This window comes from Trichechus manatus, unplaced genomic scaffold, assembly GCF_000243295.1.
Source record: "Trichechus manatus latirostris isolate Lorelei unplaced genomic scaffold, TriManLat1.0 scaffold00108, whole genome shotgun sequence".
In the NCBI taxonomy this organism is placed as follows: domain Eukaryota; kingdom Metazoa; phylum Chordata; class Mammalia; order Sirenia; family Trichechidae; genus Trichechus; species Trichechus manatus.
The window spans coordinates 6,041,469-6,056,645 of NW_004444044.1; the positions used below are offsets into that span (position 1 = coordinate 6,041,469).

The 15,177-nt window shown below is 36.0% G+C and overlaps 1 protein-coding gene across 1 annotated transcript in view; it reads left to right on the forward strand.

Annotated features, from left to right (window-relative positions):
• The window catches only part of LOC101352811 (transmembrane protease serine 11B), a 35,119-nt gene extending 21,749 nt beyond the window's left edge, over positions 1-13,370 (forward strand). Inside the window, 8 exon segments of the mRNA XM_023737816.1 lie at positions 4,523-4,660; positions 8,390-8,505; positions 8,590-8,652; positions 9,686-9,867; positions 11,300-11,388; positions 11,391-11,558; positions 12,706-12,800; positions 12,802-13,370. Coding sequence (XP_023593584.1) covers positions 4,523-4,660; positions 8,390-8,505; positions 8,590-8,652; positions 9,686-9,867; positions 11,300-11,388; positions 11,391-11,558; positions 12,706-12,800; positions 12,802-12,828 — 878 coding nt within the window. The 3' untranslated portion in view covers positions 12,829-13,370.
• Positions 13,371-15,177: the final 1,807 nt, after the last annotated feature.

A 15,177-nucleotide genomic window follows, 5' to 3' on the forward strand; every position in this document is an offset into this window, starting at 1 on the left:
CAGAGAGAGCAAAAAGCCAGAACGTCTGCTTAGATACAGATGCGGGCCACACCCCCAAGGAGACTCCCTTTCATCTGATTGGCTACTCACAGTATATTCAATCATGGGAGTGATTACATTAAAACACGGAGAATCATGGCCCAGTCAAGTTGACACACAATCTTAACCATCACAACTAGTTTCACCTGAAAGGAACAAATTAGTACAATGGAATTGGTAAAACACGGAGTTCGGATTATCCTGATTTACCACAAAGCTGCTTCTTGGGCGTGCCTCTTAGATGACCAACCCTTAGATGGGCTATTATATTTTACTAAATAGCCAAGACAAAGAAATTTGTCATTCCCTGCATGACTCCTATCTTGAAACCAAAGAAACAAGACAGTCATTAACACTAGTTAGACAAGTTTCATCTTACTTGTTCTCTACATCTCACCTAGCCCATAAAAACAAACCAACCAACATTGGATATAACACATAAACCTGTGAAACACTGGTCAGCTCAAAAGCTACACCAGAAAGTTCTTTTATCATCATTATCATCACTGTTATCCCTGTTGCTGCTACAATAAGCACATTATGTACAGATAAGTGGTTATTTTATTCATGCGATTAAGTCAACAAAACCTAACAAGTTGCTAGAGTATTTTCCAGTTTTTTGTTAATTGGTAGCTTTCTCTAATTTAGATCTTTTTTTCTGGATACTTTCAAGAAACATGCTGTTTTTTTGAGGTCTGCAAAACCTTTCAAAGTCTTTGGGAAATTTCAGAAAGATGTTTTTAAAAATGAGAATTCAGCAAATTTTTTCTTACTAGGAAAGAATATGTATGTAATTAGGTAATTGACCTGGAATGTTGAGGAAATGAGGCATAGCACTTCTTTCATAACCACTCTGGTGGCACAGTGCTAGGCTGCTAACCAAAAGGTTGGCAGTTCAAATAACCAGCAGCTCCTTGGAAACCCTATGGGGCAGTTTTACTCTGTCCTATAATATAGGGTTGCTAGGAGTCAGAATCGACTTGATGCCAGTGGGTTGTTTTTCTTTGTTGTTGTTAATAAGAACACTGCCATTTTTTACTCTCTAGTAACGGAACAAAAATTATATTTTCTAATATGAAAAAGCTTACTTAGAAATGATTTAAAAGTCCGAACACCATTATAAAATTTTATATACGTAGAACAATGTACTTTAAAACACAGAACCTGAATTAACAGCTGATAAACTGCAGGTGGTCCTCAAAATGTCACAGATTTTCAAGTGGATTCCCTTCTGTAGGCTCTCTTCTTTTCCACACTCCCCAAATTTTGGTTTACCAAGGTTCCATAAGAAAGTAGAGGTGACAGTCTATTCAACCCATTAGATCATTAAACTTCTCTGCTCCTTATCTAGAACTCTCTCGCTTATAATTTAAAGTCCTTTAAGGAGGGCTTTATATAATATATAAATATAAAATATATATATTTATTATATATATTTATATATAATTTATAAAATTTGGGGACCTCTGCACTGGAATCTTGCTTTAATATTCCTCTCTATATAGTAAAATTTAATATAAGGTGCATTTAATTCAAATGGTCTGTAAATGGAGTTCTAGTAAGTAAAAACTATATTTTGTTATGCTTTGCAGTTTAACTGCTAAAGCAACACCAGAATGTGGTTATAAGGAATCTAATCTATGAGATGATACTTGGAATTGACTCCGAGGATAGAATTATACTAAGACTGATGTTTTTAAAATGTTAATAATATAGTTAACATCATTTTTATTCACATAATTATTGTGATTTCATTAAGCCAAATGGTTGACTATGCCAGAATAGCAATGATCCTTACCTGATGTAGATTGAATCCAAAAGTGAGGTAACTATGGTCTAGTTAAGTTTATGGAGTTGGTTAAATTAACTGCAGATTAATCTTTTAAGCTATTTTCTTTGTTAAATGAGTAATTGATCATGGAATGCAAATTCTTACCTTTTAAAAATTAATTTGGTAAATGAAATAGTAAATTGTTTCATTGATGGACCTGTTTTTAGTAATTTAGAACATCATTTTAGCACATTCAGCTATTTTTCAAAAATAATAATAACCTAATAATAAGGCTATTATTCAAAAAGAATAATCAATCCCTAGATTTACTAGAGGAAATTATTTCATTATTAAATCTTTATTTACCAAATACTGTGATCATGTAGATATAGAATAACTGCCTTAATTGTTTTTGACAAGAAGAAAGCTATCAAGAAGAAAAAAAAAGTCACAGCAGACCCATAGCCAACAATATATATTCTTTAGAACTTTCCAGATGATCCAAAGGAGACTTTCAGGGGAAAAACTTCTTATAAGCTGTAAGGTAGTAATTATTTGTATAGACACCATCTCAATCACTTTAGAATCACTATTTAGGCTCTATGATGTGTGAGTCCCTCATATTTGTATGTATGTCTCAGAAACAATAAAATACCAGACCAAGTTACAACTGGATAATCCAAAACAAATTTGAGACCTAAGATCTCACTCTCATAGTGCCATTCTGCTAGTCACTAGAAGAGACACCTTACCAGAAATTTAATAGCGTTGTAAGTATTGACATTAATTGAATTATATACTTTCTTTATAGTATGATACATCTAGTGTAAGAAATACTGTGCCTGAATAGAATTTTTGCTCTGACTATGAGATTAAACAACAGAATTCCAGTATAAAAGCATACATGGAATGTGTCTGAAATAGGAAGTTTCTCTGAAGAGCTTTGACAAATACGGTTGGTTCTGGGAAACACTAATTAACAAGTCATCAAAAGAGACAAAGAGGTATAAGGAAGAGGTAAGATTAACAATAGAGATCAAAGTAGAGAGGAAACAAGACTGGGTGGAGTTGCACACTTGTGGCGTAAGGTAATGTTTAAAAAACAAACGAACACGAACACAAAAAAACCCCAGAATTTATCTGCCTAAAAGTTGATTGGTCCTGGAAGAGATGAGAACAAAAAGACACTCATGTACATGGAGAATAGTTAATATGCCAATATATCCTATTATGGATTAAATTGTGTCCCCGTAAAATGTGTGTCAATTTGGCTAGGCCATGATTCCCAGTATTGTATGACTGTCCATCATTTTGTCATGTGATGTGATTTTCTTATGTGTTTATAAATCCTACTTCTATGATGTTAATGAGGCAGAACTCAATCTATAAGATTAAATTGTATCTTGAGTCACTCTTTTGAGATATATAAGAGAGACTCAAGCAGTGAGACAGAGGGGACCTCATACCACCAAGAATAAAGAACCAGGAGGGGAATGTGTCCTTTGGACCTGGAGTTCATGTGCTGAGAAGCTCGTAGACCAGGGGAAGGTTGATGATAAGAATCTTCCTCCGAGGCAGAAGAGGGAGACAGCCTTCCCCTGGAGCTGACACCCTGAATTTGGACTTCTAGCCTACCATACTGTGAGAGAATAAATTTCCCTTCGTTAAAGCCATCCACCTGTCGTATTTCTGTTATAGCGGCACTAGATAACTAAGACATACCCGCTAACTACAAACTCTTCTATTCTTCGAGGTTTGTTTAGAAAATAAAGTGACAAAGGAAATGGTTAATGGCTCAAAGGTGATCTTTATATTTGAAATCACAAACTTTTGTGTGACAATCCATCCTCCAAAAAGGAGATTTCATGACACCATGTCTTTCAAGATATGGAGAATAACTAGTTTTTCAACCTTGCTAGCCCTGGTGGCACAATGGTTATAATTGTTCGGCTGCTAACCCAAAGGTCAACAGTTTGAATCCACCAGCTGCTCTTTGGAAACCTTATGTGGCAGTTTTACACTGTCCTATAGGGTCACTATGAGTGGAAATTGACTAGACAGCAACGGGTTTTTTTTTTTTTATAAAACCTAACCCTAATCCTAGAGCACTCTATCTACATAATGCCAAGTCACCATATTTTCTGATTCATTTTCATCTAATTGATTGGTTTTGATGATTAAGCAACTCACCTATTAATTTATACTATATAAATAATGTGTATTCCCTGCAGAAAAATTAGAAAATATAGTTAAGAAAGAATTTTCAAAAAGAAAAAAATCTACCGACAATCTCACAACACAGTGATAAAAATTATATTATATATTTAATTGTATTTATAAATCTTTATATGTCCACATATGTGATATGGTCATAGTCGATAGCTTACAAAAACACAATCTTACCAATATAATGTTTTGTAACCTGCTTTAGGTAAGTAAAAAAAGCAAATCAATTTCTCCTCAGCAATATGAGAACAGGAACAATGTCTATTTTGTTCACTACTATATCTCCAGCACCTAACACAGTATCTGGCATGTACTAGGTGCTCAGATATGACTCTTTAAATGAATGAACACTAGATTCTATCCTCTTTAAGGTATTTGAGGCTTCAATGCTTTACAATAATGCAAGAGACTAATACATAAATTATTAAGTTATCTTGTATGAGTTGAAGAAGAATCATTTAGATTTAGACTATCATCTGATTTGAGTCTTCTCCTCCCTTCCTAGGCCCAGCATTACTTCTGGAAGAAGATATTTGCCAGTATGGATGTTGGCCCTCATTATGCTTGGAGTGATGGCAATCTTGGGATTAATTATTGGTCTTCTTGTTCATTTTCTGGCAGTTGGTCAGTATTAACCATATTTTCATTTCACTTTTACAACTAATTTACTGTTGAGTTTTAAAAATTGACAAGAATCAACATCAATATAAAATTTCTTCATGGAAATTTTCTCATCTACTTACTATTTTATTTCAGTAAAACACTTTGTACTTACTTGACACAGAAATTTATGAGGGTTTTTAAACCAGGTGTTTCCTTGATCTTCTTGATTATCACCAGCTATATCACCAGCTGTGGGGGGAATGGATGGGACTTAAGTGCTCAATACTCGATGTCAACATTCATTGTCAATAAAGCAGTTTATGTAGTAGATTTGCAGTTGAGTTGTTAGTAAATGTATCTCAAATCCTGGAGATCCCTATTCTTCTTGGTTCAATTCTGCTATTGGTTGCTGAGATATGATGTGTAAATAGCAATGGATAAGTAGCAAATGGCTCTTGTAACAGTAGATTGTAAAGAATGATTGAGTGGCTGAATGTTCCTACAAACTTGACGCTTTTTTAAATGCTTTTATCAATGGTACACTCACAAAGCTTGACAAGTCTTTTTTTTTTTTAAACCTTTAGAAAAAATAACCCCAACATTTGTGTAATGATCTAATGTTTTCAAAGAAAATTGGCATCTATTATTCCATTTGATCCTCACAATAATCCTTTGGGCTAGGGAGGGTAACTTTTACCACTGTCTGTATTTTCACATGCAGAAAACTGAGGCTCAGAAAAGTCAAGTGATTTGCTTAATATCACAAGCTTTTAAGTGGCATAGTTGGACTCAGATCAAGATCTTAATATTTTAAGTGTATTGTTCTACTTTGGAGGCCTGGTGGCACAGTGGTTAAGCATTCAGTTGCTAACCAAAAGGTCAGCAGTTCGAATCCACCAGCAGCTCCTTGGAAACCCTATGGGGCAGTTCTACTGTGTCCTATATGGTTGCCATGATTTGGAATCAACTCGACAACATCAGGTTTTTTCGGGTTCTACCTTATTCTGATTTTTTTTTTTTTTTTTTTTTTAATTTTATCCCTCTGAAATCCACTTCCTTTACAATAGCGATATTTTTGGGATAACGTTTTGCCTGATTTGGTGCCAATTTCACGTCTTTTTTTTTTTTCACCTAGTTTTTTTTCCTTTGTTTCTCCCCAACCCTCTTGGAACTTGTCCTTCACATGAGTAGTGGATAGGCCAAGGTCTCTTGCTTGCCATATCTATCTACGAAATCTCCCAAGTCTGGATTTTTCTGTCCTCCCCTTGCCCCCACTCATTAAAAACTGGCACACTTCACATAATTTCCTTAAGAACAGTCCTCTCACTTTTCCAAATCAAGCTCCTATGAAACAGAAGCCCTACCAATATGTTAGTGGAGACCAGTAGTTTAATTAGTTATCTTTGCAATACTGCATTTTAATAGATTTCCTCTTCTGGGGAAACCATGCCTTAACAGAAAAGAGTGATGCAGATGGGAGAACTACAGGAAACTTGGCTTGAGCAGGACATGTGTGGAACAAATATTTACCCTCAAATTTCTTTACCTGGTCAACCACCTACCATTTCAGAACAAGGCTAGGCCTGTTTATATGACCTGAAGTTAAATTAATTGAACTGGTCTACCTGTGGAATAAAACCGATACTCAAACTCTGTTGTAAGTAAGGGTTATTTGCAGTCAGTTTAAAAGATGGGTTTGCTCTAGGATTCTGGCTTAGGAACCAATACATTTTTTTGTTGTTGTTAATATTGTGGGCAACTTGAGCTGAATGACAGCTATAGTAATTCCTCATTCAAGAGGTATGAAATTAGTCTCACTGGCTGAATATATCTATTGTTTCCCAAGCCATTTCTTTATTTTTGAGTTTCCACCTCCTGGATTAACTCAGAGATTAATATTCCACAAGGATCATTATTTTAGAAACAACTTTGGTTCAGCCGTTTCTTAACAGTTAATGAACAAAACTATCTCCAAATTCTTACACACATGTTTATAAACAATTCCAAAATCCTTCAGACAATTTATCAAGGAGTTCTAAACCCTGGCTTCCCCTCACATTCGCCTCTGTTCATTTCCCGGGCCCCAGCCTTAGGTTTTGTGATTCAGTAGGCCTGCCCATGTGTACTTTGTGGAAACTCTGTGATGATTCTAATGCATAAATACTGTTGCAATCTACTAGTCTAAGACAGTGTTTTAGGGAGGTGATAAAATACATTTTTATCTAAAGATAGAAAATTTTATCATAAACCTTGGGATGGGGCAGGTTACTATGTAAAGGACTGACTGTTGCTATGTCTAGAAAACCGAGAAATCACTGGCCACGGCGTATATAGTACAGTCTTATTCAATTTATCAAATCAAGTGAAAACTGACTTTAAAATGACACCTCAAGTCAATCTGTTTTTCCAGTGATATTATAACTAGAGTCAGAAATCTGAATCTGGGCATAGTATCAATGGCTTTTGACCAATTAACTAGCCTACCTGTAAATACTGAGGTTCGACATATTGGATATAACACAAAGTTAGCAGTTTCTAGTTATTTGCTCTTTCTGCTCAGTGACAAACTGCACAGATTAAATTCATGAAATAGTAGGAATAAGAGGATCTTGAAGTTTATCTATTACAGTTTAGTCTTTGTGATTAATGAACAAAATTCCAGAGGGCTAACATAATATGCCAAGGTGTCACAGCCAATTTGAGGCGGGATTGGCACTAGTCCCTCTAACTTCATATCTATCCTTCTTAGGCAACTTCTTAGACAGAACCCAGCATTTGACTCTATATGCACTCATTCCCATTGTACTTCTTATTTTCAAAATCTAACAAGTATTGCTGGCTAAGCCCTAAGAGAAAATAACAGAAATTAATTTTCTTTTTAGACTGAAATTAGATTCCTGATTTCCAAGACAATTAATTATTTCAGCTAAAGAAGACGTATACTTTTGAAGGTATTATCAGCATCCTTAGACTCTGTGTGTACATTTTTAAGGTGGATCAAAAAGCCCAATTACCCTAAAAATATATGAATTACTAATTACTTAACAAAAAACAGGGCACCGTTTCATACTAGTTCCTGTTTTTAAAAGTACATATATGACCTGAGAGAACTACCTCTATGCTGCTCCTATTTTAAATTATCGTGAAGTGGTTTCTATTTGGGAATAGAAGTGGATGGGGATGTGCGACTTTGTGGCACATACACTCCACCAGCCACCACAAGCCACAGGGCAGTAAGACGTCATTAAGGAATGACTTTAATGAATGAAAAGCCGGCCTACAGGCAATGGAGTATATGAAAGGGTGAAAGAGGCTATAAATCTCCTAGAAAGTGAAGGTTGATGCTTGTAATGTTTCCTATATCAGCACTACTTAGAAAGGTAAATTGGGCTAAACACTAATTTAGAAGAGTTTAGATTACATATGAAAATTAGGTTTCATCTGTATTGCATACTCAGGTGGATTTTTAGTGGCTATCTGGATCACTGTTTTGAGAAGGACTCTGAGGCTACGCCTGGACTTCACAGGACAGTGACGTGAAAAGAAGGAGCAGGAGGGCTGCATGAATGCTTGGTAGTTGCCATTTCTAGAATACGTGGATATTTATTCCCCTCCATTTCCCAAACCCCCTTTTGTTCCTCCTTCTTTATTTCTAAAGTTGGGTTGAATTTTAGTTTTGAGGCAGAGCTATGAGCGGACTTGAGGCAACTTCCTATTTCAAAATTCTTTGGGTATTTCTTTATTTCACAGGAAACATTTACTATTACCAAGGTAATTTTCGTATTTTTGGAGTTACATACAATAACAGCTGTGAAAATGCAGCTTCACAAGCTGGCACACCTTTGAGCAAAGATATTGAGTCTCAGGTAAGCTAGAGCTTTTCTTTATTAATTTCATTATAAATTTGATTGAATTTGACATGGTGGTTCAATTTTTTAATTTCTTGACAGATGTTCAATGCACTTCAAAATTCTAGTATATGCAAAGAATATATCAACTCTCATGTCATCTAACTTCTATAAGTCCAACTCCTTCAAAACATTATGGAAAGGGGAGTAAGTAACATATGACAACAGCACTGGTTTTAAATAACAACAACAGAAACATAAAGAAGACAAACACAGACATAAACGAAGGGAGGAAGGAAGGAAAGAAAGAAGGGCACATTCTCCAGGGCCTGTGAATTTTAACATTTGTAAGGAGTTGTGAAAAAAAGGATGAAATGAGAACCGATTCCAAAAAATTGACTCATGAGTGGAAAATATGATATCTAGGTAAATTAAAATAAAAAAGATTGAAGGAAAAAGGGACAACTTAGAATAAGAGGAAAATTAAAAACTGGGCTATGTGAAACACATATCTTACAAGGTAAAAACAGCACTGCACTTTTTAAGTAAATTCTTTTTACAGTATCATGTTGCCACAAAGTGCCACAATCCATGCATTCCTTTATTCAGCGAACATCTATTGTCCATATTAGTGCCTTACAGACAGCACTGCATATACTGTACAAGATGTAAACATTAATGAAGCAGTCTCCACCTTCAGGAATTTTGCAGTCTACTTGAGGAGATAAGAATTATACACAAATAGATACAATAAAAGGTAGTAGTTGAAAGGTACTTGGGACTGGAAAGAAGTGTAAGTAGGAGTCACTCAAACCAAGATGGAATGGAATACCACGGTAACAGTACATTCCATAAAGGAAGCAGTATCACTTAGGAGATGCAGGACAATCACTTAAGGGTTTCAAGTAATGTTTTATAAGGTTCCTAGGTGGTGCAAATGGTTTGCACTTGACTGCTAACCTAAAGCTTGGTAATTTGAACCAAACCCTTGGTACCTCGGAAGACAATCCTCGCAATCTGCTTTCGTTAAGATTACAGCTTTGAAAATCCTATGGAGCAGTTCTACTCTGTAACACATGGGGTTGCCATGAGTCAGAACTGACTTGATGGCAACTAACAACAAGGAGTAATGTTTTAAGATATATTCCTTAAAAAGCATTATCAAACATACCTGCTGTGGTGTAAATAAATCCTTGCCCCAGGTTATGGAAGACAACTGACCAACAGTATCAGAGCAGACAACCGAATTGTGAATGGAAAAAAAGCTCAGGCAGAGGCATGGCCATGGCAGGCCAGCATGCAATGGAAAGGTAAGCAACGCTGTGGAGCCTCTCTGATCAGCAGCAAGTGGCTATTATCTGCAGCTCACTGCTTTGCAAAGTAAGTTTGGAAGACTGACTAACGTGTAGGATTCTTGGTGCAGGTCTATTTTGAGTAGTCTTGGGTGCTAAACCTAAATGTGTGAAGATTCATCACGGCCATACAGAATTTATGCATAATTGAAGGTCAGTGAAGCCATTTAAATTTGGGAACAAAAGGGAATATGAATGGAAGCAATTACATTTTCTGAATAGCTACCTTGGACTGATATTAAGTGCTTTATTTATATCATTTCATGTAATTATAACAATAATTCTGTATGGAAGGTATAATTTGCCCTATTTAAGGTAAGGAAACTGGGGCTCAGAAGAGAAGTAACTTGGCCAAGATCACACAGATCTTAAGTGACAGAAATTGAATGTGAACTCAGTTGTATGTTTGATTCCAGTAACTAGGTACTTATTTATTTGACCTTCTAGGCATTTACAATCTAGTTGAAGAAATTTCAATGTCATAAATTAAAATGATAAGACAGCACAGTGTAGTAAACCTCATATATATGACACAGATAGTAAGTGCTATGGAAATTTGAGGAAGAAAGAGTGCATATTTAGTTGAGGTGTGAAGAGGTAATAGTTGACGTGGACCCTGAAGATATAAGATTTGATTGATAGAGTAGGGGAAGAGAAAGAATAATATTCATTCAAATGTGTGGAGATGGAACAGTACGAGTTATACTCTGTGGATGGTAAACAAAAAGAACAATTTGAAGTAGAGTAGAATTTGTAAAACAATACAGTAGAAAATACAGTTAGAAAATTTAGCTATATTAAGATTGTGGACAACTCTAAATGACAAGATAGTAGCCAGTGATGTTCAAAGAACATGGACTATGGACCACCTGAGGGGGTTGTTGTTAGCAGTGTAGATCCTTCAGCCTCAGACTAGACCTTTTAAATAAATCTCTGGAGGTAGAGCCTGAGTTGATTCTAAGGGAATAAAGTTTAAGAAGCACTGATGTTGAAGGTGGGGAGTCACTGAAGACTTTACGATGGGAGACAGAGTAAAGAGTGGCACAGTTAAATGAAGGTCTTGAGATCTAAAACAATGACAACAACAACAACAAAAAGTCAGCACCTGACATTTTGAGGGAGAGGTGAGAGTAGTTAAACAAGATGGCAGATGCTAAATTGAGAAAAAGTCTCAGTGGGGAACTGGAGAAAGTGGCCAGAAAATCTAATTAGAAGCCAAGACGCAAAGATAATCAGTGAGTCTAGTTGGGAGGATCTACAGAAGACTGAAAGATCTAATAGTCCTTACTACTATTTCTATATGACTGCAAAGTTTATAATATCCCCATGTCAAGGATGTTGTTTAAATTAAGAGTTTAAGTGCTTTATAGGACAATGTTGTTTGAAAATCTCATGCCTTAAAGTTATGAAACGACCAACTAAGAACACTGAGTGTATTCTAATTATATTGTGTCTTCTAGGAAAAATAATTCAGAAGACTGGACTGTCAACTTTGGAACTATAGTCAATAAACCACATACGGCACGGAAAGTCCAAAACATAATTTTTCATGAAATTATAGCAGTCCTGAGCTTCATGATGATATTGCTCTTGTGCAGCTTGGGGAAGAAGTTGTTTTCAGAAAGTACGTTCATAGGATTTGTCTTCCTGAAGCCAAAATGAAACTCAAAGAAAATGACAGTGTTGTAGTTACAGGATGGGGAATGCTTTATATGAATGGTAATATTTTCTGTAAAAATGTAATAGCTTCATGGGAATAATTATTTGAACAATCGATTGATCACTCCCTCATGCAACTAATTAATAAGTATACTGAAAAGAAAACCACTAGTGTTAAGTGGTAGGAGCAAAAGCATGGCATTGCCTTCAATTTCTAAAATATTTCTGGGAATGGAGGTTGGAAAAATTGGAATTATGTAGGAGGCAGCCAGCATAATAAACTTCTAAAAGACACTAATCTTGCTTAGGTCTGGCCTGGCTCTTGGTGACCAAAGAATCTGCTTTATAGGGGCGGGAGTCTGGGGACCATGGTTTCAGGGGACATCTAGGTCAATTGGCATAAAAAAGTTTATTAAAAAAATGTTCTGCATCCTACTTTGGTGAGTGGTGTCTGGGGTCTTAAAAGCTAGTGAGCAGCCATCTAAGATGCATCAATTGGTCCCAACCCACCTGGAGTAAAGGAGAAAGAAGAACACCAAAGACACAAGGAAAGTATTAGCCCAAGAAAGGGCCACATAAACCAGAGACTGCATCAGCCTGAGATCAGGAGAACTAGATGGTACCTGGCTACCACCAATGACCACCTTGACAGGGAACACAACAGACAGTCCCTGATGGAGCAGGAGAAAAGCGGGATCCAGAACTCAAATTCTAGTAAAAAGAGCAGACTCAATGGTTTAACTGAGACTGGAGGGACCCCAGAAGACATGACCCCCAGACTCTCTGTTAACCTAATACTAAAATCATTCCCTAGCCCAACTCTTCAGACAAAGATTAGACTGGACTATGGGACATAAGACGATACTAATGAAGAGTGTGATTGTTAGCTCAAGTAGATATATGAGATTAAGTGGGCAGCTCCTGTCCAGAGGTGAGATGAGAAGGCAGAGAGGGTCAGGAGCTGGTTGAATGGACACGGGAAATCCAGGGTGGAAAGGAGGAATGTGCTGTCACAGCATAGGAGAGAAACTAGGGTCACATAACAATGTATGTATAAATTTTTGTATAAGACACTATCTTGAATTGTAAACTTTCACTTAAAGTACAATAATAAAATATAGAAAGAATCTGCTTTATTCCGTAAATATTGTTTGTGCCAACAAACAAGGATAAGATCCTCATAATAAGCATCATTTATTGCTTGTAGGTCACCTTCCAATGACACTTGAACAAGCCCTTGTGAAGATTATTGACAATAAAAATTGCAATCCTCCGTATGCACTTTCTGGCATGGTGACTGATAACAATGTTATGTGCTGGATTTATGTGAGGAGAAGCTGATTCCTGTCACATATGTCTAGATACATTTTTAAATTGTTTTCTCAAAAGTACTAAATAAATGGAGATTTCCATCAACAGAAAACATTTTCTATGTTAATGATTTCCACACAGTAGCTTCATATTTCATTCAACTTAAGTATTTATTAAGCCTGTCATGTTCTAGGCACCAGCCTAGATGCTGGGGATGCAGTGGTGAAAATATTCCCTGCCCTCATGGAGTTTTCGGTTTAGGAATCCACACAAAGGATAATACTTAGGAGTTGATAAAAGAAATTTGACTTTGTTTAATGGGTAACCTGCAGATATGGAGTGCTGCCTCCTCTTTATCCCAAGATGCAGCAGGGGATTTACCATGTGCTCATGTCACCCATTCTTCACGGGCTTCTTCATGAAGACGTAAGCTCAGTGCAATGTCCACACAGCTTAATAACCTCCTCCATATTCAAGGCCAGATTCACTACAAAATCAACTTCAGATCTGACCAATCTAACATCTGGCAGCTCAAGGCAATATATACTGAATAAACACAAGGTTCCCAGAGTTCTAAGCCCAAAGAGTCTGGACTGGCTTTGGAGACCAGGGTATACTGATAACTCTGGAGGAGAGGCAAACGGGAATTCTTTGACATGATAAAAAACATTTTTCTCTTCTTCTTCTTTTAATGTAATTTTATTTATTTTGTTGTTGTTGTTGAGAATATACACAGCAAAACATACACCAGTTCAACAGTTTCTACATGTACCATTTAGTGATATTGATTACATTATTTGAATTGTGCAACCATTCTCAGCCTCCTTCTCTGAGTTGTTCCTCCCCCATTAACACAAATTCACTGCCCCCTAATGTTTCTATCTAATCTTTCGACATGCTGTTGTCAATTTGATCCCATATCAATCTTAAAACAGCATAATGCTCAAGGCAGACAGGTTTTACTAGTTAAGCTAAACTGTTGTTTGGTTTTAAGAAGACTTCGGGGAGGGTATTTCTGGTTTAAAGTTTAAAGAGTATCACAGGGCAATAGTTTTAGGGGTTCCTCCAACCTTCATAGCTCCAGAAAGTCTGGAGTCCATGAGAATTTGAAATTCGGTTCATTTTCTCCCTTTTGATCAGGATTCTTCTACGAACCCTTCTTATTCTAGAGTGGTTCTGGTGGACCACTAGCTTACCCTGACTCTAGAGATATCTGGCATCTTGTTGGAATAGTAAGCTGGGGCAAAGGATGCAGCAAAAAGAATAAACCAGGGGTGTATACGCGAGTGACTTCTTACTGTGATTAGATAGCCTCCAAGACTGGAATCTGATGGAAAAGTGACTATGAAATGGAACATAAAGACAACTGCATAGCATTCTTAACTGTTGCTTCAAGTTCTTATTCTTTTGGTCTTTAGTAAACCAATCATTTTTACATATCAATGTATAAAGATCTTTATCAATATTCTATCTAAAACACTCCATTTATTGATGTATTTCACTAGTATAGGAGGCAAGAAGAAAACAACACAAAATTAGGTTACCATGTTATTTTTTTATCAATAGCCTAGTTCTGATTTATCTCACCATTACATTTAGAATAGACCTTAATTTGTTTTTTCAGAATTAAAAAAAAAAACAACTTTTTCTGCTAGGATGAGAACACACATGCTAGGTGTACCAAATAAATTATTTTGGGTTCTAAAAATTAGAATTGCATGTTGTTAAGTTGAAATATATGAGACAAATATGTACATTGATTTATTATTTATATGTGAGATTGTTTGTGCACCTCATAAAACTACACAATCTTAAAGTGGAGAAGAGATATCAGAGGTTCAGTTAGGCCAAGTGTCTCAATTTCTAGATCAAGAAACTGAAGACCAGAGAGGACAGATTACTTGCTTAAAGTGACTCTTCAGCATCTTTGATAAGTTGTAACCTTCACCCAAGTTTACCCTCCTAGAGTTTACATCCAAAAATTATTTGGGGATTAAAGAATAATGTATTTTTAAAATTAAAATTATTTCTGTATCATTTTCTTCATGTCCGTCTTTAGCCATTTTTTTTCTTCTCTTGCAGCAAAAATGATATAAGGCATTTATTGTAGTATCTCTCCTTACAGTGAATATGCAACAGTATAGAGAGCTCACTTCGTAATCTCTACAAATAATTTACCTTTTGTAATTGCCTAAAATAAAAAGTAACTAAAATTTTAAAAGGAAGCTAAAACTAAGAGGAAAACTCATTTCTTCAGTTGTTTGTGGTATTGCCCTTTTATTCTTCTCTTATTATAAAACATGACTGAAATGACATGCATAATAATGACATGCATAAGAATGGCATGCCAATCCATTTGGTGTGATAA